Here is a 22,140-nt window from a genome sequence, read left to right as displayed (position 1 = left end):
AAAAAATTATTCCTCACATCCCCTCTAAACCTCCTGTCCCTTACCTTAAATCTATGCCCCTGGCTATTGATCCCTCCACCAAGGGGAAAAGCTCCTTCCTGTCTACCCTTTCTGTGCCCCTCATAATTTTATGCCCCTCAATCATGTGCCCCCTCAATCTCCTGTGCTGCAGCGAAAATAACCCCAGTCTATCCAATCTCTCCTCATAACTAAAACTCTCCAGCCCGGGCAACATCCTCATAAATCTCCTCTGCACTCTCTCCAGTGCAATCATATCCTTCCTATAATGCAGATTCCAGAACTGCACGCAATATTCTAACTGTGACCTAACCAGCGTTTTATACCATTCCAGCATAACCTCCCTCTTCTTATATTCTATGCCTCGGCTAATAAAGTCAAGTATCCCATTTGCCTTTTTAACCACCTTATCTATCTGTCCTGCTACCTTAAGGTACCGGTGGACATGCACACCACGGCCCCTCTGATCCTCGGTACTTCCCAGGGCCCTACCATTCATTCCTACCCTACCTTCCTACCTTGCCTTTTGTCCTGCCCAAGTGCATCACCTCACACTTATCTGGATTAAGTTCCATTTGCCACTGATCTGACCAGCCCAGCCCATCTATATCCTCCTGTAATCTGAGCTATCCTCCTCACTATTTACCACCCACTAATTTTCGTGTCATCTGCGAACTTACTGATCAACCCTCCTACAAGGGACCCAACATCGATCCCTGTGGAACCCCACTGGACACAGGCATCCAGTCACAAAAATGCCCCTCGACCATCACCCTCTGCTTCCTGCCACTCAGCCAATTCTGGATCCAGTTTGCCAAATTGCCTTGGATCCTATGGGCTCTTACCTTCATTATCAGTCTCCCATGTGGGACCTTATCAAAAACCTTGCTGAAGTCCAAGTAGTCTACATCAAATGCATTGCCCTCATCTACACACCTGGTCACCTCTACAAAAAATTCAATCAAGTTGGTTCGACGTGACCTCCCCTCAACAAAACCATGCTGACAGTCCTTGGTCCCTGCCCCTCCAAGTGTAGATTAATTGCTTCCAATAGTTTCCCCACCACTGAGGTTAGACTGACTGGCCTGTAGTTCCCTGGTTTATCACTTTCTCCCTTCTTGAATAACAGCACCACATTGGCTGCCCTCCAGCCCTCTGGCACCTCTTCTGTGGCCAGAGAGACATTGAAAATTATTGCCAGCACCCCTGCTATCTTCTCCCTTGCCTCACTCAGCAGCCTGGGATACATTTCATCTGGGCCTGGAGATTTATCTACTTTTAAGCCTGCCAGACCACTTAGGACCTCCTCCCTTTCTATGCTAACTTCTTTAATTATATCACAGTCTGTCTGCCTGATTTCCATACCCACCTTGTCCCTCTCACTTGTGAACACTGACACAAAGTACTCATTTAGAACCCTACCTACATCTTCGGGTTTCACACACAAATTACCACTATGGTCTTTAATGGGCCCTACTCTTTCCCTAGTTATCCTCTTACTCTTAATGTACTTTTAGTAGTGGTTGTTGAAGACTTTATGCTGGTAATTTGTTGAATGGATCACTGTGCTTGGCTATGCAAATTTAAAGTTTGAAGATAGCACTGATGAGATTTCTAAAGATAACCAGTTAATTTTGCAGTCTAGAATTTTGGTGAGTGGTTAGGCATGTTTACATTACATGTTAAAACCTGCCCATCTTGAGAGCAGTTCCATGGATTTAGCTGCTGATGACTTGCATTCCTGTTTACTTCCCAATGTAATAGGACTCAAATAATTTGTGCATGAACAGTTGAAGGAGCATTGAAAACTTTGGGCTATTTGGGACCTACAGGTGTCTAAAATATTCCAAGTATTTTTTGGGTGCAAATTCAAGCCTAGGATGTTTAAAGAGCTGACTGTCTAAGATTTGTTCGAGAAATGGGGAGGCTATCTTACATTGATCACAATCAATCTGACTTGAGTCGTATGGTAAACTTGATCATTCTTCTGCAATGGATAAATGGAACTGAAAGTAGTTTCCAGACCTGCAATATGTTATGCTCTATGTTGCTACTCGCCATTATATAACCAGAACAATTCTCCACGTGTAGTGTAGCAAATTGTACCATTGAATAGGATCAGCTGTACTTAATGACATGAGTACATATTCAACTATTAAAATTATTGTATTTTGTTGCAGAAAATTGGATTTTTGTACACTCCACTGGTGGTTTCTAAAGAATTTCGAGATCAAGAGCACTCAGTAACTATTAGGAATGAAATGACCAGTGAAATACCTTTCAATATCACTGCAGGTTAATAAGTAATATTTGCAGTCACTGTTAACAGGCTGTCTTTGTTTAGTTTGCTGTTTTTTGTACTGAATCACTAAGACACAGTTTCTGTAATTGTCCCCTCCCAAGTTTGTGCTTGGTCAGTATGAGGGCGGATCAGCTGAGTCATTTCCATTCAGCCAGATGTTGGAGTGGAAAGTGAGGCCACCAAACAGCCAATGTGTTTGTGTCCTTTATAACCAATCTGCTTGATAGAAGTTTTTTTTGTAATGGTTGAGTGTGTGTGTGTGTGTGTATATATATATATATATATATATATATAAATAAAAAATATTTGACACCTTAATCAGGGCTCTTAAACAATTGCTGTGTAATGTGATATTACTGAAACAACATATCTGAAAAAGTATTTTGCATGTGCCACCTGGTGCTTCTTACTGGAACTTGAAGCTGTTTGAGTATTTGGGTACAGATGGGTATAAAACCTACACTGAAGTTGGCTTTCAGTTGTTAATGCTTGCTGTTTCTTGAATGGGGTCCCTCTTGACAAGCGAGAAAATAGTACCATCCCAGTACCCACAACTGTACCCTTTTGGCTTAAAATTATGGGAGTGGATGCATTGGGGAATGCATTAAATATATAAAAGATATTCAATGATTGGAATTGGGAACAATTACAAAAAAACGTGTTGCAGTGACCAAGCAAGAAATTTGTGTTGGTAATCAACAACATCTGGGTGCAACGCACTGCTGCATAATGTAGAACACCTGGGAGGTGATTGTCTACCTAGTGTCTCAGTGGAATGCGTGTCCATTTGTCTCCCAGCAGAACCAACAATAGAGAATAAGAGTAGAAATTTGGCTTTAGGTGAATAACTTTGCATTTCAACTTGCAAAGGAAACCTGTGAAATTCCACAGTGACACCTTGAGTTGCATACATACAGTGCATTGGCTATTCTCTGAGCTCCTGTGGCTGCCCTCCACACATCTCTTGTTATGGTATTGTTTCAGCGTCCATGTGCTCTTCCATGACTTATGTACTGTAGCTGCATGGTTGTTGATGCCTTTGGCTAATTTTGTAAATCTCTGAAGCTTGAAGCTACCAGATCTTGTAGAAATATGGAACACAGATTGAGGCCATTTGACCCATCCTGTCTGCACGAGTTCTTTCATAGTTATCTAGTTAGTCTCACTTCCCATGGCCCTGCATGTTTTACTTCTGAAGTAGCCATTCAGTTACCTTTTGAAAATTTCTGTTGAATCTGCATTTTCGTCCTTTCCCCAGATCACAACCACTCTCTAATTCTTTCCCCATAGCTCTCCACTCTGCTTATTTTTATGGATTGCATTAAACCTGTGTTCTCTGGTATGACCCTCCTTGCCGGTGGAAACAGTTTCTCCCTGTTTACTGTAACTAAACTCTTAATAACCTTGCACAGTTCTATTTGGTGACCCCTTAATCTTCTCAGGAGAACAGTCCCAGTTTCTCTAATCTGTCCACATACCTAAAGTTTCTCATTGCTTGTGCCATTCTAGTAAATCTCCCTGGTGGTCCCTCTAAGGCCTTGACATCCAGAATTCGACACACTGCTCCACCTGAGGCCCATAAAGGTTAGCATTCCTTCTCAGCTTTTTTGTATTCTATGGCTGCATAAAGCCAAGAATCCAGCATACTTTTTGAATAGCCTTATTAACTTGCCCTGCCACCTTCAGAGATTTGTTTGAATTGCCAGGTCCCCCTGTTCTTGCAGTATCTTTCAAAATTGTTCCATTTGGTTTCTATTGCCTCTGATTCTTTCCTAAAATGCATCACTTCACACTTCTCTGCATTAAATTTCCTTTCATGATACAGATTGCATCAGTACATTTGCTTCTCATTAAATAGAAATAAGTACCAGTCCTGAAAATTAGTTACAATTTTAATTTTTTCCTAGATCTAAATTGGATTTGTTTTGAAAGTTGATTAACATTTGGTTGAATTTATTTGGAAAATTAAATGATCCCAAGTTTTGCATTTGCCTTGGAACCTGTGTAATAGATTAAAGCAGAAATGAACACTTGCTGTTGTGAAAAAGGAATTTCTGTAAGTGTTTTTACATATTTTACCCACCACTACATAAACATGAAAGGGAACCTGTAAAACACCTTTTGGCTAAATATGAGGAAGAGAAAAATCTTTTCAGCATGTCTTGGTATTTCACTCACTCGTGTTGTAAAGTTCTTTTGTTTCATATAGCTTGGGGAACTGAATATTAATTTCCCCTATGGCTCTTATCCATTTTTGGATAAGTGTTTTAAAGCAGTGGTTTTCACCTTTCCACTCTTTGCTATTCATACTTTGGGGAAACAACTGTGTGAAGTAGTTCTAAATTGAATGTACTGTTAGGCGTTTTAAACCTTTATACATAACTTTCATTGGTGCTCTGCATTTTCTATTATACTTTTGAGGGTGGTAACCATGGATATTTGTTGTACTGTGGTGATGAAGCTGACAGTTATGGATGGGATTACGATGTAAAATTATATTCCAGTAACTGTCCAGTACAACCAGCTAAATGTACTGTACGTTTATTGCATAGTTCATTACAGCATGCCTCTAGTATGGAGATATTACTGTTTATGGAACTTAACTGGAAGAAGGTTAAGAAATTGTTACAGCTTGCCTCAAGGTTGGAGCAATACACAGTAGTGCGTCACTGGTAATAGAGAACAATTGTGTTTTATCTGGAGTGCAGAGCAAAATGCTTCAGAAAAATCTGTAGGAAAAATGTTTAGTGTATAAAGCACCTTCCATTTATTGCATCCAAAAAGCAAAACCATTTTAATTCTGAAAGATCAAATTCTAGTTTAAAATGATAAAATGATAGTTCAGTCACTGTTCAATCTGTCAAGTATCTCTTCTCCAGCATCTTCTAGGAAAGGTGGAAAGGTTAGTTGCATGGCTTATTTTTTTTATTCTTTCATGGGATGTGGGCATTACCAGCAAGGCCAGCATTTGTTGCCCATCCCTAATTGCCCTTGAACTGAGTGGCTTGCTAGGCCATTTCAGAGGGCAGTTAAGAGTCAACCACATCGCTGTTGGTCTGGAGTCACATGTAGGCCAGGCCAGGTAAGGATGGCACTAAAGGACATTAGAGAACCAGATGGGTTTTTACAACAATCGATAATAGTTTCATGGTCACCATTACTGAGACTATAATTCTAGATTTATCAATTGAATTTAAATTCCACCATCTGCCATGACCCCAGATCATTGGGCTGGGCCCCAGGATTACTAGGCTAGTGATATTACCACTGGGCTATCATCTCCCACATTATTGGGCTTAGCAGTGTTGTCCCTAAACTAAGCTGGATTGTCTAGGCAGATACATGGAGAAGTCCTGAGGATAACATGCCTGTAGAATTGCACCCCAACATGAGCCCTTGGCCTCAAGTAGGGCAATTAATCTGTGTGTGACATCATAGTGGGGTTTAGCAGAAGTTAGCTGTAACAAAGACATATTTTGTGCCTTTGATACCGATGGCACCTAAGAACACATGAAGTTATTTAGTTGAGTCACTAACAGGAAGTTGTAGATTTCCAATAACAGTTAAATCCAATTTAGACTTCAGCATGCCAAGAGTTCCAGGTGGTGGGCTATCATTTGTCAGATATAGTTTAAGACAAAAACAAACAGGGCTGAGCTATCTCATGGATTTCTATTTTCCAAAGGCTTTTCCAATGCTTATTGACCTCATCAAGAATGTGATTGCCAAGACGAGAGGCAGATGTTTGTAATAAAATGTTTGTGCCATTATATAGAATAGAGATAGACAAGAAACACAAGCGGCAGTGGTTTCACTGCTTGCAAGAAGGGAAATGACTACTTAGCACAGGATGGTGTCATCAGAGATTTCCACTACTCAGAACATCTACCAGGTCTTTGATAAACAAGTGAGCGAGTTGATCCTTAGCATACTTCCTTGAAGGAACTTGGGCATAGCTGTTATAATGAAACGCCACTTAGAGGACACAATACTAGGTCATTGTAAGGAAGCCACTAGTTAAACAGTACAATAGAAAAACCACAGAAGCTGGCTTTAGTTTATCTAAAAATAAGAGGCCATTTAGGACCAAGATGAGGAGGAATTTTCTTCAATCAGAGGGTGTGAATCTTTGGAATTCTCTACCCCATAGGGCTGTGAAAGCTCAGTCATTGAACATGTCCAAGACCTGAGATCAATAGATTCCTAGATGCCAATGACAACAAGGGATACGGGGATGGTGCGGGAAGATGGCATTGAGGTAGAAGATCTGCCATGATTTAGTTTAATGGCAGAGCAGGCTCGAAGGGCAAATGGCCTACTCCTCCTGTGTTCCTAGTTTCTTACGGGGAGGATGTCATAAATCTATCTCGAACTCTAGAAATGTTGAAGGCCATCACTTAATTTCATGTATAGGGGCTCTGGAACATACTATTTTTGCATTTACTTCCTGTGATTCCTTTCTGACTTAATCAATGTGGCCCCCTGCTGGCTGACCAAAGCATGGGATAGAAATTGCTTTGGGGTTGGACTGTCCCATTCTTTCTAAATGAATAAGATAACATGGATACAGATGGTAAAGCAAAGAGTTAAGATAAATTTACAGAATTCACACTGACATTTTTCTCAAATATAGTTTATTCATAAAATCTTGGAAAAGTACATATTACAGTTCAAATTTGATTTTGCATAAAGTGAGATACTTCATTTTCAATACTGCATGTGGCACTCTGAGGTGCCTTAGTACTCTTAAAGTTACAAGTTATATTTACAATATACATTTGATGTCAAATATTCTCTGGCCCATACAGCCTGAGGAGTTTTTCATAGCTTCCAGCCCCAATGTGTACCATAGCGGGAGGGTATTTTACAGGATCAACATTTACTTAGTGCTAACAATCACCTCTGAGTCAGAAGTTCCCAATTCCAAACCCACACTGGAGCTTAGAGCACATGATCTGAAGTGATACTTGAGATTGTACCAAGGCAATGCTGTACTGTTTAAAGTGCTGTTTTTTAGATGACCCATCTGCTCTCCTGTCAGAGGTATGTTTTGCATAATATGGTGCTATTTGAAGAGCAGGGAAGTTTTCTGGTGTCCTGGCTAACATTTATCTCTCAACCACCAGCATTTTTCTTTCAAATGAACTGGTTATCTGCAATGTTCCCTTTAAAGTGGTGTTGCTTGTGCGATTCACTTCTTTTAGTACATAGTCCATTTAAATTATTTTGTGCAGCTGCACACACCTTCGTCCCAAATCCAAGCCTACGTGGTACCTTTCAGACTACTGTGCACTTGCGCAGCTGAACAGGAGCATTTGGCGGTTGCATTTTCCAACAATGCAATAATGATTAAACTTTAAAAATACTTCATTGACTCTGAGACATGTTGAGACATTCCAAAGACATAAAACTTGCTATATAAGTCTAAACTCTTTCTTATTGCTCTCATTCCTAAGTGTGGGATGAAAGGACTATTAAACTGAAGAACAGACTCAACCTAGAACTGGGAAAATATTGAGAAGTGTAGGCCGTTTCTTGCAAAATATACAACACGACTTATTCAAAATGCACAACACAACCCTATATTAATAAATGGAAAGGGTATTTAAATACCAATGAGAGAACACACCATCAATAGATCACTAAATAGCTTCAATAAAGCTCTCCAGAAAAAGTGATCCAAACAACGAAAATTTCCTGGAGAGGTTGGATTGATTTGTGTGTGACCCTGTCTGGATGTATGGCCTCACCCATGCTTACTTTGAACCTGAAGTATGTTAAATCCAAGCGCATGTGTGCACAAATAGGCTATCAGTGTTCCTTTTGCAAATGCCATTTTGGGTGTATACACCCATGCTGTGGTATGTGTGAAAACTTTTTCATTTTTAGACCATTTATTGTTTAAAATATTTGTCAGTTTCCTGTTTAAATGTGTAATCTGTAATTAGTTTCTCACTTGAAAAGTGGGGCAAATGACCCTTGAAAAGTGGGGCAAATGACCCTAAATCACTGATGTTGAAGGTAACAGCTTCTCCCTGATGTGCTTTAAAAAAAAAATTATCCTTTATGGTGACAGTCTTCTAGTCAAAGATTCCTGATCTGCATTTTGCCACGGAACCTTTTGCCTGAAAGTCTTATAGAAAGTACATTTTTTGATAAGCCTTTTGTTTTGTGGTTTGATGAATTAAAAGATTTTTTTATTCTAGTATAATAACAATAACTAGGTAATTTTGTGAGCTACATATTTTGAATATTTTTTCTGAAAAGCTAAAGAAATTATTTCAATGTAAATTGTTCTCCAGCAGCGCTCTGATCATATTAGCCACTGAAGTCCAACTACATTGCCTAGTGGTATAAAAAGGAAGTAATTAAATTCATTGCTTCCTTCACAACTGAAAAAAAAATTCTTGAGACTCCGGTGTTCAAAATTAAATGGGGAAAAATGTTAATGGCCAAAGCCCTGACCCACCCCTAATTTTTCCACGCAACAATTAGCACTAACATACATTGCGCTGTTGTATGTGATCAATATTAGAGCTTGACGTTTTAAATATTCCAGCTTAAAACTTGTTCAAATGGACAATTAATAACCTTCAGCTTAAATATAGTTGCATTATTTTCTAGCAAAGTGTTTCTAATGAGTTTTACATTTTGACTCACCATCTCCCCCAGAGAAAGCAGGCGGGTGGACCTGTAAAAATAGGGTGCTGTGCCAGCCCTCCGGCCCCCCGAACCCAGATTTTGAGCGGTGGGGGAGGCATCGGGTGGGATGCCCATCTGTGGCCCAATTGAGACCCTTAATTAGGCCATTAATAATCACTTAGGAACCTCATCCTGCTGCTGCTCAGATTTAATGGGTGGTGGGAGGGGCTGGTGTCTAATGCGCAGCCTGACAGATGAAGGGAAGAGTGTGGGGGGTGTCTCCTTTTTGGATCTCTAGTGCTAAATAGAATGCATTCTACTGAAAGCTGGCTTGAGATTTTATTGTGGGAGTTATTCCTGGTGCCCTAGCTAATATTTATCCCTCAGTCAACATAATAAAAAACAGATGACTGGCCATTACCATATTGCTATTTGTGGGGGCTTGCTGTGCACAAATTGGCTGCCATGTTTCCTGCACTACAACAGTGACTATACTTCCTAAGTACTTCATTAACTGTAAAGTACTTTGGGACCTCTGTTAGTTATGAAAGATGCTATATAAATGCAAGCCTTTCTTTGTATTCTTAAAGTTTTTTTTTGTTTGCACATTTGAAGCTATCTTCCCTGTTAATTTTTAAATTTTCAGTAGGCAGGTGGTGGGTGACTGGTAAGAACTGTTCGAAGCCATTTTTTTAACGGCCATTTGGAAAAAATTAATGTTTGTGGTTCATATTGAAGTAAATTTATAGATTTTAGTTACGTGCCCGTCTGTTTCTCTTATAGTAAACATAAATAGTTGCAAAGGATGTTGGAAAATTCAGTTGGCACTGACTGAAAAATGTCACAAGTGGATCTATTGCTCTGTATCTTTAACTGACCCAGCAGAATTTACCTTTTGCATACATCCCTCTCTTGCCAGCTGGAATAAAAAGGTGAAGAACAAACATTAGCTAACCCAGGCACTGTGAACAGTGTTTTGTGGTTTCTGAAGTTGAAATGACTGAGTCTTCTCTGGTGCCAGTAACTAAAAGTGCAATATTCATCAAGTAATCTTGGAGAAAGATGGTGTGTGCACCTTATTGATTGGTATGGCAGGAATGTCTAAACTTAAAATGTGCTCCTGATTACTCCATACATAGTACTACTTTGTTTTTTTAAAAAAATCTCTGCCTTACTTCTATGGCTTTAGCAGAGCTGTGAGTATGTGCTGCCTGCCCTGTCAGCCTAAGGCTTTGGCTCCTTTCAGATTGGGTAGCCCACATTACCCCATTTCTTTTGCTTAGTACAGGATATGATTTCATTGTGGAGGAAATCAATGCTAGGGACATAGGACTGTTCCTCTAAGAAATAAACATTTTTCCTTTTGAAAATTGGTTGCTGAATTTGAATCAAAATAAAGTTTGCTTTGTTTTAGCTTTAGGATCGATACAATTGAAATAGCAACTTTTCCAGTGCTTGTGCTTTTTCAGTTTCTAACCCTGACTCCCATTTGCAGACTAACATAATTTTCTTGGCTAAAATCTCTGATTCAATCCCTTTGGTCAATACTGTAATGTGGGCTTGATGTTGGTGGTACTTCAGAGAAATAATGTTTATGGTGATGGTAAAATATAATTTTTAAGTAAGTTTCTCCCCCCCCCCGCCCTTTTCCAATAGAACTCCCTCAAAGGTTGTGCCAAAAAAGACCCTTTAGAGCGATGCATTTATATTTGATCAACTCTTAATTGCGAGACTTATTATTTTGGGTTTTATTCAGTCCCTAATGCTTTTTAAAAAGAAAAAAAAAGTTTGATTAATAGAGCTTTTTTAATGACTTAAAAAAATTCTTGATGGTGGTTTTGTTGGAGAGCTCCCAGACTTTGTAATGGTCTCTATTGTTGAGACATTTTTCTTTTTTATTCTTTGGGATGTGGCCATCACTGTTGCCCATCCCCAATTGCCCTTGAACTGAATGGCTTTCAGAAGGCAGTTAGGAGTCAACCACAATGCTGTGGGCCTGGAGTTCCATGTAGGTCAGACTGGGTAAGCACGGCAGATTTCCTTCCCTAAAGAACATTAATGAACCAGAGGGGCTTTTTACAACAATCATTTATAGTTTTATGGTCTCTGTTACTGGTACTAACTTTCAATTCCAGCTGCCATGGTGGGATTTGAACCCATGAGATTCTGGATCACTAGTCCATTATCACTGTGCCACCATCTTCCCCTTAGATTTTGCTTGCCAGAATTATCAAGAGTTACTCTTTGTGTCAAAAGTCTGTTTTACTATGTATGATATTCACAAAAAAAAATGTATTTTAAACCAGTATAGAACTGACCACTGTCCTTGAGTTCTTGTTGATTGACCTCCATATGTTTGCAAATTGTCAATGGTTAGCACAAGCTTTAGTGCATTATAATCTATAATGATATTGTACAAGTTTTCATAGAAATTTGATATCAGCAGTGCTACCTTTCTCATTCTTCTGTATTCCTCTGTTACTTAGAGCAAAAGTGGCGTTAAATTTGTTACTACTTAGCAGAAGGTAGTATATTTTAGATACTATGTATATTGAATTTGCTAGTGACAAGTCTGAATAATGTTAAATATGCACTTGTTGCTTCTTTGAACATTTTTTTTTCCCGGTTGTTCAAAAAATCTGAATTTTTGCTTTGATTCACCACATGATTTTTTTAAAGTTCATGTTTGGTAAAGCCAAGAGCATATATAACTGTAATTTGTTCATTTAGTAACTAATACCCTTTCCTTTCTTTCAGGATCAATTTGACAATATAGAGAAACACACACAGTGGGGAATTGACTTCTTGGAAAGATATACTAAATTTGTGAAAGAGAGACTAGACATAGAACAGAGCTACGCAAAACAGTTAAGGTAAGACTGTGCGCATCAAAACCAAACAATTTTGTCACCCTCAGAAATATTTTGGCATATATGGCTAAAGTAGCCTTCATAGACATTTGATGCCAGTAGTTTTAGTATTTTCAAAAATCAAGCTTTGCTTTTACAATTTTTTCTTTAGATCCATGGGGTCAGATTTGATGGTGTGTGCTTTCTTTGTACAATTTTGCATCAAATCTTTTCAAAAGTACATTTCATAGGCTTGGAGCAGCTGTACAAACCCAAAGTGTATAATAAACATTAGTTGCACAAAGATGGCAAATCCATTAGATATGATGCTTCCTTATGAAAATGTCATCTTTAACCAAGAAAGAAAAATGATCAAGTTTGACATTGAGGTTAAGCAGATGGGAACACATGATTGTGTCTGCAGAGCTGTTTAGACTGGTAGCTGGTAAGAATGGAGGATTATTATAACTGCAGAAATGTGAATGATGGTTACAAGATTGATTTTGCTAACAGTGTACAGTTCTAAGTGCAGATGCAAAAAAGACATTTTTATTCACCAAATGGGCACTTCCTTCTTCAGCCTGCTGCACTGTTCCAGTGAAGCTCAATGCAAGTTTGAGGAACAGCACCTCATCTTTTGATTAGGCACTTTTTACAGCCTTCTGGAATCGATATTAAGCTCAACAACTTCGGCCCATAGACTCTGCCCTCCTGCCCCCTGTGGTATAAGGGTATCTGGCATAGAAATGGTTAGTGTGGGACTGGGTATGGTACCACACACAATGTGATATAAGGAGCCAGAGTTCAGAGGGTACTCTAGGTCTGCACAGAGACATGTGTAGAAGCCAGCATGGAGTTAGCTAGTAGCTTGGACTATGCTCTGCTTATATGTACATAGTTATGTATTACCAATGCACTTATTGTTAAAGCATACAAGATTCAGAACCTCTTCATGAGACCTACTGAACAACATACAACATCTTACAACATGATGGCAGCTATCGGGAAAACTCAGAACCTCAGAAGCTGGAGCAGAAATTCAAAGTCTAGAGGATTAAAAGAGCAACATTCTGACCTGACTGAAAACACCAGAAGCAAAAAGATAGTGAGATCCTGAGAGAAGCTCCAAGCAGAAAATAAAGCTCCACTGTGCAGCAAAGGACTTCTTCATCAGACCTTGTGGAGGTCCAGCTTCAATACCCAGAGTCAAAGGAGCTAACAGGTGTGAGCTAAAATATTAAGCTCTGAGCCAGAACTAGTTTAAAAAATGTTTTCAGTCTTCAGAAGTCAGAGCAGCCCATTTTCTAAAGCACTGCGATGAGCCTGGTTCCAAGTTGGTGCGATACCAAGTGGCAGCTGAGCTCATTGCAAACCTGAAAAAAAAAGTGGTTTAAAAGCCCAGCCAAAGCCAGGAAACTACTTTTAAAGACCCAAAAACCCATCGATGGTGCAGGGAAGGCCCAGAACAGTCAATTAAGAGAATAGTTGCAAAAAATTTAAACCAAGAAGTTGGGACCGCCATCACAGTGGAACCCACCAAAACCCGACCAGTGGGGGAGGATGGGGGTGGCGGGGGGGGATGCATACTGCAGCGCTATCTTGGATCCCCTTGAGGCATTTAAAGCTGTAACTACAAAAAATTCTAAATGACCATGGATCAGAAATTGACTTTGCCAGACCAGTTTGGACTCATCAAAGGCCCAGGCCAAGCATGAAAGTGGACCTTGTAGAAGCGATTCCTTAGATGTATGATGGCTTCAGGCCTAAACAAAAACTCAGAAGCTCAGTGGGTCCAATAGCCGGCAATATAATAGCTAGACATGGAATCGGTGAATTCTCAGCTAAATTCAACGATGTTTTAAAAATCATTTGACACATTTTAATTTGTGAAACAACAAAATCCTAGAGAGTGCAGTTTAAGAAATTTGTCCAACAACAGCCAGGAGAATCATCAAGCTGTTCAAATTGGCTGAAGCCTGTGACACAGTGACCTGAAATCAGCTAATAAGGGACAGAATTGAGAATTGTTGTTGGAGTGGAGGATGATGCCCTTTCAGACATGTTTCAGGCTAAGGAATATTTGTCCCTTGAAAAGGCCAATCTGCTTAAAACACAGATCCATCTTAAGGGCATAGCAAGCCATGGTACAGAGCAACCCCACGCCCAGATAGCAAAACAGCAAAGGAGCAGAGCAATTCTAGGCTAAGGGAAGCAATATCCTAGCTGACCACAAGAGAGTGGGTGACCATGCCAGCACTGTGGAACCAGGTGACCCCACAGCGTGACCAATGTCCAGCAATCTCAGCAGTGTTTTAATTGCAGCTGCCTGGCACACTTTGGAAAGCTACACACAGCTAAAATAATGGACAGAGCCTTGCAAGACAATTCATGAGATTAAGGTACCACACCAGAGAGGGAGACAACTGTGCTTCTTGGATGAGGTAAAAGATCCTGGATTTTCATTCTGGAATGTGGACATCTCAGTGAATGGTCACCTCACCAACTTAAATTGGATATAGGAGCCAGTGTTGCGGTCGTCTCGGATGAGGAACTGTGGCTGAGATGCCTCTGGCTATGAACAGCAGATGTACCACACTATAAGCCCAGAAGAATCCAACTTCTGATGATAGGCATGGTTCTGGAATCATTAAGGCATGCCGGCGAGCAGATATTTGAATTCATGTACGTCATCTGTAACCAGTCTTTTCCTTTTCTGAGTAGAGATGCATGTGTTGCCTTGAACCACCTTAAAATGGCTGAAGATGTCAAAACAACCTCCTGTCATCAGTCACACACAATTGCAATTTCCCAAGAGATCCAACAGCAAGATACTCGAGTGGGACTTCAGCTCTGAATTGTCTTCACTCTTCGCAGAGCCGGTTTGTCCACTTTCTTTGCAGGTGCCAGAAGTTCTTTGGTCAGATCAGCCAACAACCCAGATGTTTACCATGATTCTTTGACTGGAAGTCGACCAAGAGGAGAACCACCAGCAGCAGCAAGATGAGCTCCAACCTCAGGCTCCAACCGTTGCTGTCACAATACCCTGACACACCACAGCACAGACGCTGTAGCCGCCAACCAGTACACCCATTTGCCAGACGATGTTGGAACAGGGAAGCTGCCATCAACTGACTGCAGCACACCTCCATTTGAGGCAAGGAGACACACCAAAGAGAACAACGGCATAGAAAAAGTCAAACTACAAGGTGAACCCATTGATGTGACACAGCCACACACCAGGGGGAAACATCTTCAACTCCCACAAGGTTCATGGTAGACCTCATGCAGAAAGAAACACTGGGTTCACATTAAGGACGAGCAGAGGGTACATGATCTCTCCAAAAGGAATGAGCTAAGCCAGTTACCATTGAGCAGATTAGACGGAGAGTTGACGAGGAGCAGTTCAACTCCAAGGAGCATGAAAAGAGAATTAAACAAAGATGACCAAGTGCCAGAAAAACAACCTACATTGCAACCCTAGAATTAGCAAGGTTTGCCCAGTTCAACTGAGCCTATCACTCCTCCAAATATTACAAGGACAAGATGTAGAAGAATTGTAAAGCCTCCATCCAGACTGCTTGAATCTGTAAACAGAGACTCTAGGTGAGGGAGAAGGCTAATTATAATAATATTAGTCAGGAACTGAGGAATCTAGACTGGAGGCAGATGTTTGAGGGCAAATCAACAACTGACATGTGGGGGGGGCTTTCAAACGTCAGTTGATAAGAATTCAGGACTGGCATGTTCCTGCTAGGATGGAGGATAAATATGGCAAGTTTCAGGAACCTTGGATAACGAAGGATATTGTGAGATTAGTCAAAAAGAAAAGGGAAGCATTTTTAAGGGCTAGAAGGCTGGGAACAGATGAAGCCCATGGAGAATATAAAGAAAGTAGGAAGAAGCTTAAGCAAGGAGTCAGGAGGGCTAAAAGGGGTCATGAAAAGTCATTGGCAACCGGGATTAAGGAAAATCCCAAGGCCTTTTATACATATGTAAAAAGCAAGAGGGTAGCCAGGGGAAGGGTAGGCCCACTCGGACAGAGGTGGGAATCTTTGTGTGGAGCCAGAAGAAATGGGAGAGATACTAAATGAGTACATCTCATCAGTATTCACCAAAGAGAAGGACTTAGTGGTCAATTTGTCTAGGGAAGAGTGTGTAGATAGCCTGGATCATGTTGAGATCAAAAAAGAGGAGGTGTTAGGTGTCTTGAAGAATATTAAGGTGGTTAAGTCCCCAGGGCCAGATGGGATCTACCCCAGAGTACTGAGGGAGGCAAGGGAGGAGATTGCTGGGGCCTTGACAGAAATCTTTGTAACCTCACTGGCTACGGGTGAGGTCCCAGAGAACTGGAGAATGGCCAATATTGTTCCATTGTTTAAGAAGGGTATCAGGGATAATCCAGGAAATTACAAGCTGGTGACCCTTATGTCAGTGGTAGAGAAATTTTTGGAGATGATTCTTCATGACAGGATTTACTACCATTTGGAAGCAAATGGGCGTATTAGTGAGAGGCAGCATGGTTTTGTGAAGGGGAGGTTGTGTCTCACTAACTTAATCGAGTTTTTCGAGGAAGTGACAAAGATGATCGATGATGTTATCTACATGGATTTCAGTAAGACCTTTGGCAAGGTTCCTCACGGCACACTGGTACAGAAAGTAAAGTTGCACAGGATCAGAGGTGAGCTGGCAAGATAGATACAGAATTGGCTTGGTCGTAGAAGACAGAGGGTAGCAGTGGAAAGGTGCTTTTCTGAATGGAGAGTTGTGACTAGTGGAGTTCTGCAGGGATCAGTGCTGGGACCTTTGCTCTTTGTGGTTTATGTAAATGATTTGGAGGAAAATGTAACTGGGCTAATTAGTAAGTTTGCAGATGACACTAAGGTTAAAGGAGTTGCAGATGGTGAAGAGGATTGTCAAAGGATACAACGGGATATAGATCAGTTGGAGACTTGGGCGGAGAAATGGCAGATGGAGTTTAATCCGGACAAATGCGAGATAATGCATTTTGGAAGGTCTAATACAGGCAGGATTTATACAGTAAATGGTAGAACCCTTAAATACATCGACGGGCAGAGGGATCTGGGTGTACAGGGACTCAGGTCACTGAAAGTGGCAATGCAGGTGGATAAGGTAGTCAGGAAGGCATATGGCATGCTTGCCTTCATTGGCAGGAGTATTGAGTATAAAAGCTGGGAAGTCATGCTGCAGCTGTATAGAACTTTGGTTAGGCCACACTTGGAATATTGTGTGCAATTCTGGTTGCCACATTACCAGAAAGATATGGAGGTGTTGGAGAGGGTGCAGAGGAGGTTTACCAGGATGCTGCCTGGTCTGGAGGTTATTAGCTATGAGGAGAGGTTGGAGAAACTCGGATTGTTCTCACTAGAGCAAAGGAGATTGAGGGGCGACTTGATAGACGTTTACAAAATTATGAATGGCATGGACAGAGTAGATAGTCAGAAGCTTTTTCCCAGGGTGGAAAACTCAGTTACTAGGGGACATAGATTTAAGGTGAAAGGAGAAAACTTTAGAGGAGATGTGCGGGGCAAGTTTTTTTACACAGAGGGTAGTGAGTATCTAGAATTTGCTGCCAGAGGAGGTGGTGGAAGCAGGTATCATAGTGGTGTTTAAGAGGCAGCTTGACAAATACAAGAATAGGATGGGAATGGAGGGATACGGACCCTGGAAGTGCAAAATGTTTTAGTTTGACGAGCAATATGATTGATGCAGGCTTGGAGGGCCAAAGGGCCTGTTCCTGTGCTGTACTTTTCTTTGTTCTTTGAGAAGGGGTAGCATAAGGATAATGTAAGTACATTGGGTAAACACAATTGTATTATAAATTCGTTGGGTAAAGATTTGGGGAGAGGTGTAGGGGTATCTGGCATAGAAAGAATTAATGCGGGCCTGGGTACAGTACCGCTCACAATGTGCTGTAAAGAGCCACATGACCAGAATCTAGAGGGCAGTCTAGGACAGGATAGAGACCTGTGTAGAAGGCAGAAGTCAGCATGGTGTTAAACTCTAGCTTGGACTATATGCTGTACATATATACATAGTTGTGTTATCAATAAACACTCAATATTGAACTATACAAGACTCAGAAACTCTTCATGAGACCTACTGAACATGATGCAACATCTCTCAATACCCTTCCCCCACCTTGTTTCTCCATGTTTTGCTTTTAGTCACAGTGGTTCACTATTCTGCCATTCACACCCACTCTAGGCAAATCTTTTTTTCTTTACTACAATTATTACTACTCCCTTTGCCTTTTGTACAGTGAAATCTTTTATCAGTTAAGCTCCCCCTTCCCTCCACCTGTCCCAGATCTTTGTTCTTCCCCTCCAACCCCCGCCTCCCCTCAGTTGCTTAAAATCTATTATACTTTTATCTCCCTTTAGTTTTGAAGAATGGTCCTTGACATGAAACGTTAGCTCTATTTCTCCCTGTTACTGATGCTGCCAGACCTGAGTATTTCTGGCATTTTCTGGGTTTTTTTTGCAAAGGTATTATTGTCTTTGTGGAGTTGAAAAACTTAACGTTAAGCCTCAAGAAGGACTTTAAGGAGAACATAAACAAGAGGCTGGAAATTCTGCAGTGAGTAACTAACCTCCTGACTCCCCAAAGCCTGTCCACCATTTACAAAGCACAAGTCAGGAGTGTGCTAGAATACACCCCAATTCCTTGGATGAGTACAGCTCCAACAACACTCAAGAAACTCGACACCATCCAGGGTGCGGCAGCCCACTTGATTGGCATTCCCTCCATCACTGAAGCACAGTGGCAGCAGTGTGTTCCACCTACAAGATGTACTGCAGCAACTCACCAAGGCTCCTTCGACAGCACCTTCCAAACCTGTGACTGCCACCACCTGGAAGGCTAAGGGCAGCAGATACTTGGGAATGCCACCACCTGCAAGTTCCCCTCCAAGCCATACACCATCCTGACTGGGAACTACGTTATCATTCCTTCATCGTCACTGGGTCAAAATCTTGGAATTTTTGCCTGAACAGCACTGAGCACTGGGTGTTCCTTTACCTATGGACTGCAGTGGCTCAAGGCGGCTCATTATTACCTTTTCGAGGAACATTAGGGATGGATAACAAATGCTGGCCTAGCCAGTGATGCTCACGTCCTGTGAAAGAACAATTAAAAAAAGAAATCCAGGAGAAATGGATGATGCATGCACTGAGGGGTAGGCTGGATGTTTGGTCAGATTGGAGAGATGAAGTGCAAGGTTCTTGGCTGCCATTTTCAAACCGTGAATCTCAATGTTTCTGCACCTTGGAAGCATTTTGTCAAGATAGCAAGGTGGAATGAAGTTCTCGTCCAAGAGATGGGAGATGTGTTTATATGCTGTTACAGAGAATCCTGGAAAGCCCTCCCTCCAGATTTGGGATTCATTATTTGAGCTGTAGAAATGAGTTTGGATGTTGAAAAACATTAAGGCCCGTAACTTCCGTGCTCCCCAGCGTCAGATTTGGGGGATATGCTGGGGAATCCCTCTGGAAAGTTCCCAGGCGAAGGTTTGCGTGGGGCAATTGCCCAGAAATGCTAACTTCCTTTGGACAATTGCACTGCACTGGGAACCATCTGAAAATGCGATTTAAATCACAAACTTCGATGGTTCCGCCGGGGCTATGCCAATAGTTACCCAGAAAAAGTTAGAATTAAAACCACTTCTAGCTTCAGGGTAAATATTGTAAAGACCCAGACTGACCCACGGGACTCCCCCTGCTCCTCCTCGTTTTCCCCCCCTCCTCCAAAACCTCTGAAATTCCCTGACCCTCAATGCAGCCGCACCCCCCTGCCCCAAAAGACTCTGAGTCGGACCTCCTGCCCTGACTCTCAACCCGACCTCTGGTCCTCCTGACCACCACCCCCAACCCCGCAAATCTTATTCACTTACCTTAGACGCTTATCTTCTCCCTGGCCTGTCAATTTCCCTGGCCTTTTAAACTTAGCTGCTTTACGGCAGCAAGTGCTGTAAAAAAAGGGCCTCCTTGAATACATTGGAGCTACACTTTGCTGGGGCCTGTGAGAATTCTTTCGATACAGGTTCCAAGTAGCTCTGGCGAACCGAAGTGGCAACGTAATTTTCAAGACCATGTAAATAGGCACTTATTTCTTCTAATTTCTGCGGACCAGCACTTTCTGACACTAGTTGAAAGTTATTACCCTATATCTCCCACATTGTCTTCACTGATGTTTGTTCTGTAGGATGGGATTATTGTTTACTACAAGACTGGAGAAGAAAGGAATGTGAATTGAATACGATGTTGCTGTTCTACGTTTCTCACATCTGAGACTGCAAAAGTCCATTGCTTTCAGAAATGTCGTAGTAAATCTGACAGGTTTTTCTGTTTGGCTTGGAAGTTTGAGTGATCCAAAATGCATGTGGGTGAGATAGGGTGACTAAATTTCCAAATAAGTTGTGGGAATGTTAATAAAGAACCCATAAAACAAAAAAGGTAATTGTAGATGAGGAAGCACATTCATTTTCTTATTTGTGCCTTTTTTTAACCGATGTTGCACTCACCCAGTTCTCAATGCTGGAGAAGGTAATAAAGATATATTGAAGGGTTCCTGCAACAATGGAATTTGAGAATTGAATCTGTTGTGATGGTAAAGGGGATTATTGTTGATTCAATGCAAGTATTTAATTTTTTTCCTTTTAAACATTATTTCAAACTGGCATAGCACATGTTACATTATATCCTTTCAAAATCAGGAAGTTCTACCTATAATTGAAAATCAAATTAGCATGCCTGAGGGAGTTGAAGACTTTGAGAACTCCTGGAGAGACAATACCTTTGCTCATCATTCCTTTTCTGAGTCATTACATGTTTTTGGGTATGTGAACAATCACTTCACAAGGAGTCAGCAAATCAGATGGATTCATCCGACCACAGTATAGGGTGCCAAAGTGTAGTTGTTCTGTTGGGAATAACTAAATTGAGCTAACTATCAAAGTGCAATTTAGTTAGTAATTTAAACATTTCTAATTCAACAACAAGAGAAAAAAACTAGTCACATACATTTAAGTAGTACCTTTATTATGCTAAAGCATCTTGAGGCACTTCACAGATGTATGAAAGATGGAAATCAAGCCAAAGGAGGAGCAGTTGTGGGGGGAAACCAAAGGCTTAGATGAATTTTAAGGGGAGTCTTTAAAAGCAGAAAACTGCTGGCAATTTAGTGAAGATTAAACTACAGATATGCAAACCATTCAGGTGGTCCAGGTAACCTTAAGATAACTGATCCTTTGAACATGAGTCACCCAAGATGCAATGGATTGAATAGCTTCTGTTGACTAATGGGTTATGATGGACCACTTATTAAACAGAGTAGGACAGTAGGCTTGGGATTTTCTAATTGATATCTTGCATTATCTCTCATTTTGTCATTCCACAGTTTTGTTGTGGAGTATCTGATATTTTACATATGTAACAATCTTTGTCAAAGAATGGTCTTCTGAACTTTTTGTCCAAACATTCTTGTTTTCTCTTGTTGAGGGAAGCTGCTTGACACTTTGGAAAGAAGAGCAATGCTTGAACTGAAACAGTAAACAGCTGCTGGTTAGAGGGACTCAAGCAGGCATAAGTATCGGGTTTACAACAAAGAGTAGAACCTCATTTGCATGAAGGGTCCTTTTTCAGAGAAAAAAATTATAGTGATTAACTTCCTTATGAGTTTTATAATAACCTTAATTTACTGGAAAGGCTATGAGCGGCAGACAACAAAACAAAATGGAAATTATTTTATTTCTCAGAATTGAGAGAAGACATGTGCCGTACCTTGCAATATCGAGGCAATAGCTGGAGAGAGATATTCGGTTTACGTGAAGGAATAGCATCATTAGTGCCAGAGATTTCAGAAAACTATGCTGGTGATAGAATCAGTCCATCAATAGCAACAGCTCTCATTTTAAAGAGGGTCTAAGTGTTCCAAAATGCTTCACAGAAGCATATGTTAGGAAAGGATACTGCGGGGAGGAAAAAGGAGAGATTAGCAGTGGTGACCAAAAGCGTAGTCAAAGTTGGTGGACTTTAAGGAAAGCCTGAAAAGAGGAAAAGGAGATGCGTGTGGGGTTTATGGTGGGGGTTCCAGAGCTTTGAGTCTAGCTAGAAGACTTATCCACCAAAATTGGGCAAAGGAAGAGGTTGATGTACAATGACTCAGTATCAGGCACAGAAAGTTTAGAGGTTGTACTGTTTACTGAGATCATGGAAGGATTAAAGCACAAGAGTGAGAGTTTTAAATTTGAGGACTGGAAGTCGATGTAGGTTATTAGGATTGGGTTGATGGTGAGTGGAACTTGGTTTTGGA

The 22,140-nt window shown here is 41.0% G+C and overlaps 1 protein-coding gene across 2 annotated transcripts in view; it reads left to right on the top strand.

Annotated features, from left to right (window-relative positions):
* fnbp1l (formin binding protein 1-like) overlaps positions 1-22,140 on the top strand; it is a 154,751-nt gene that overhangs the window by 69,884 nt on the left and 62,727 nt on the right. For both annotated transcript variants that reach the window (XM_041208280.1, XM_041208279.1), the window contains exon 2: positions 11,720-11,835. In XM_041208280.1, coding sequence (XP_041064214.1) covers positions 11,720-11,835 — 116 coding nt within the window. The remainder of the gene's footprint in view (positions 1-11,719; positions 11,836-22,140) is intronic.

Source organism: Carcharodon carcharias, chromosome 16 (assembly GCF_017639515.1).
Source record: "Carcharodon carcharias isolate sCarCar2 chromosome 16, sCarCar2.pri, whole genome shotgun sequence".
Classification (NCBI taxonomy): Eukaryota; Metazoa; Chordata; class Chondrichthyes; order Lamniformes; family Lamnidae; genus Carcharodon; species Carcharodon carcharias.
The sequence above is the reverse complement of the archived record's forward strand: the minus strand, read 5'-3'. Positions and strand labels throughout refer to the sequence as shown.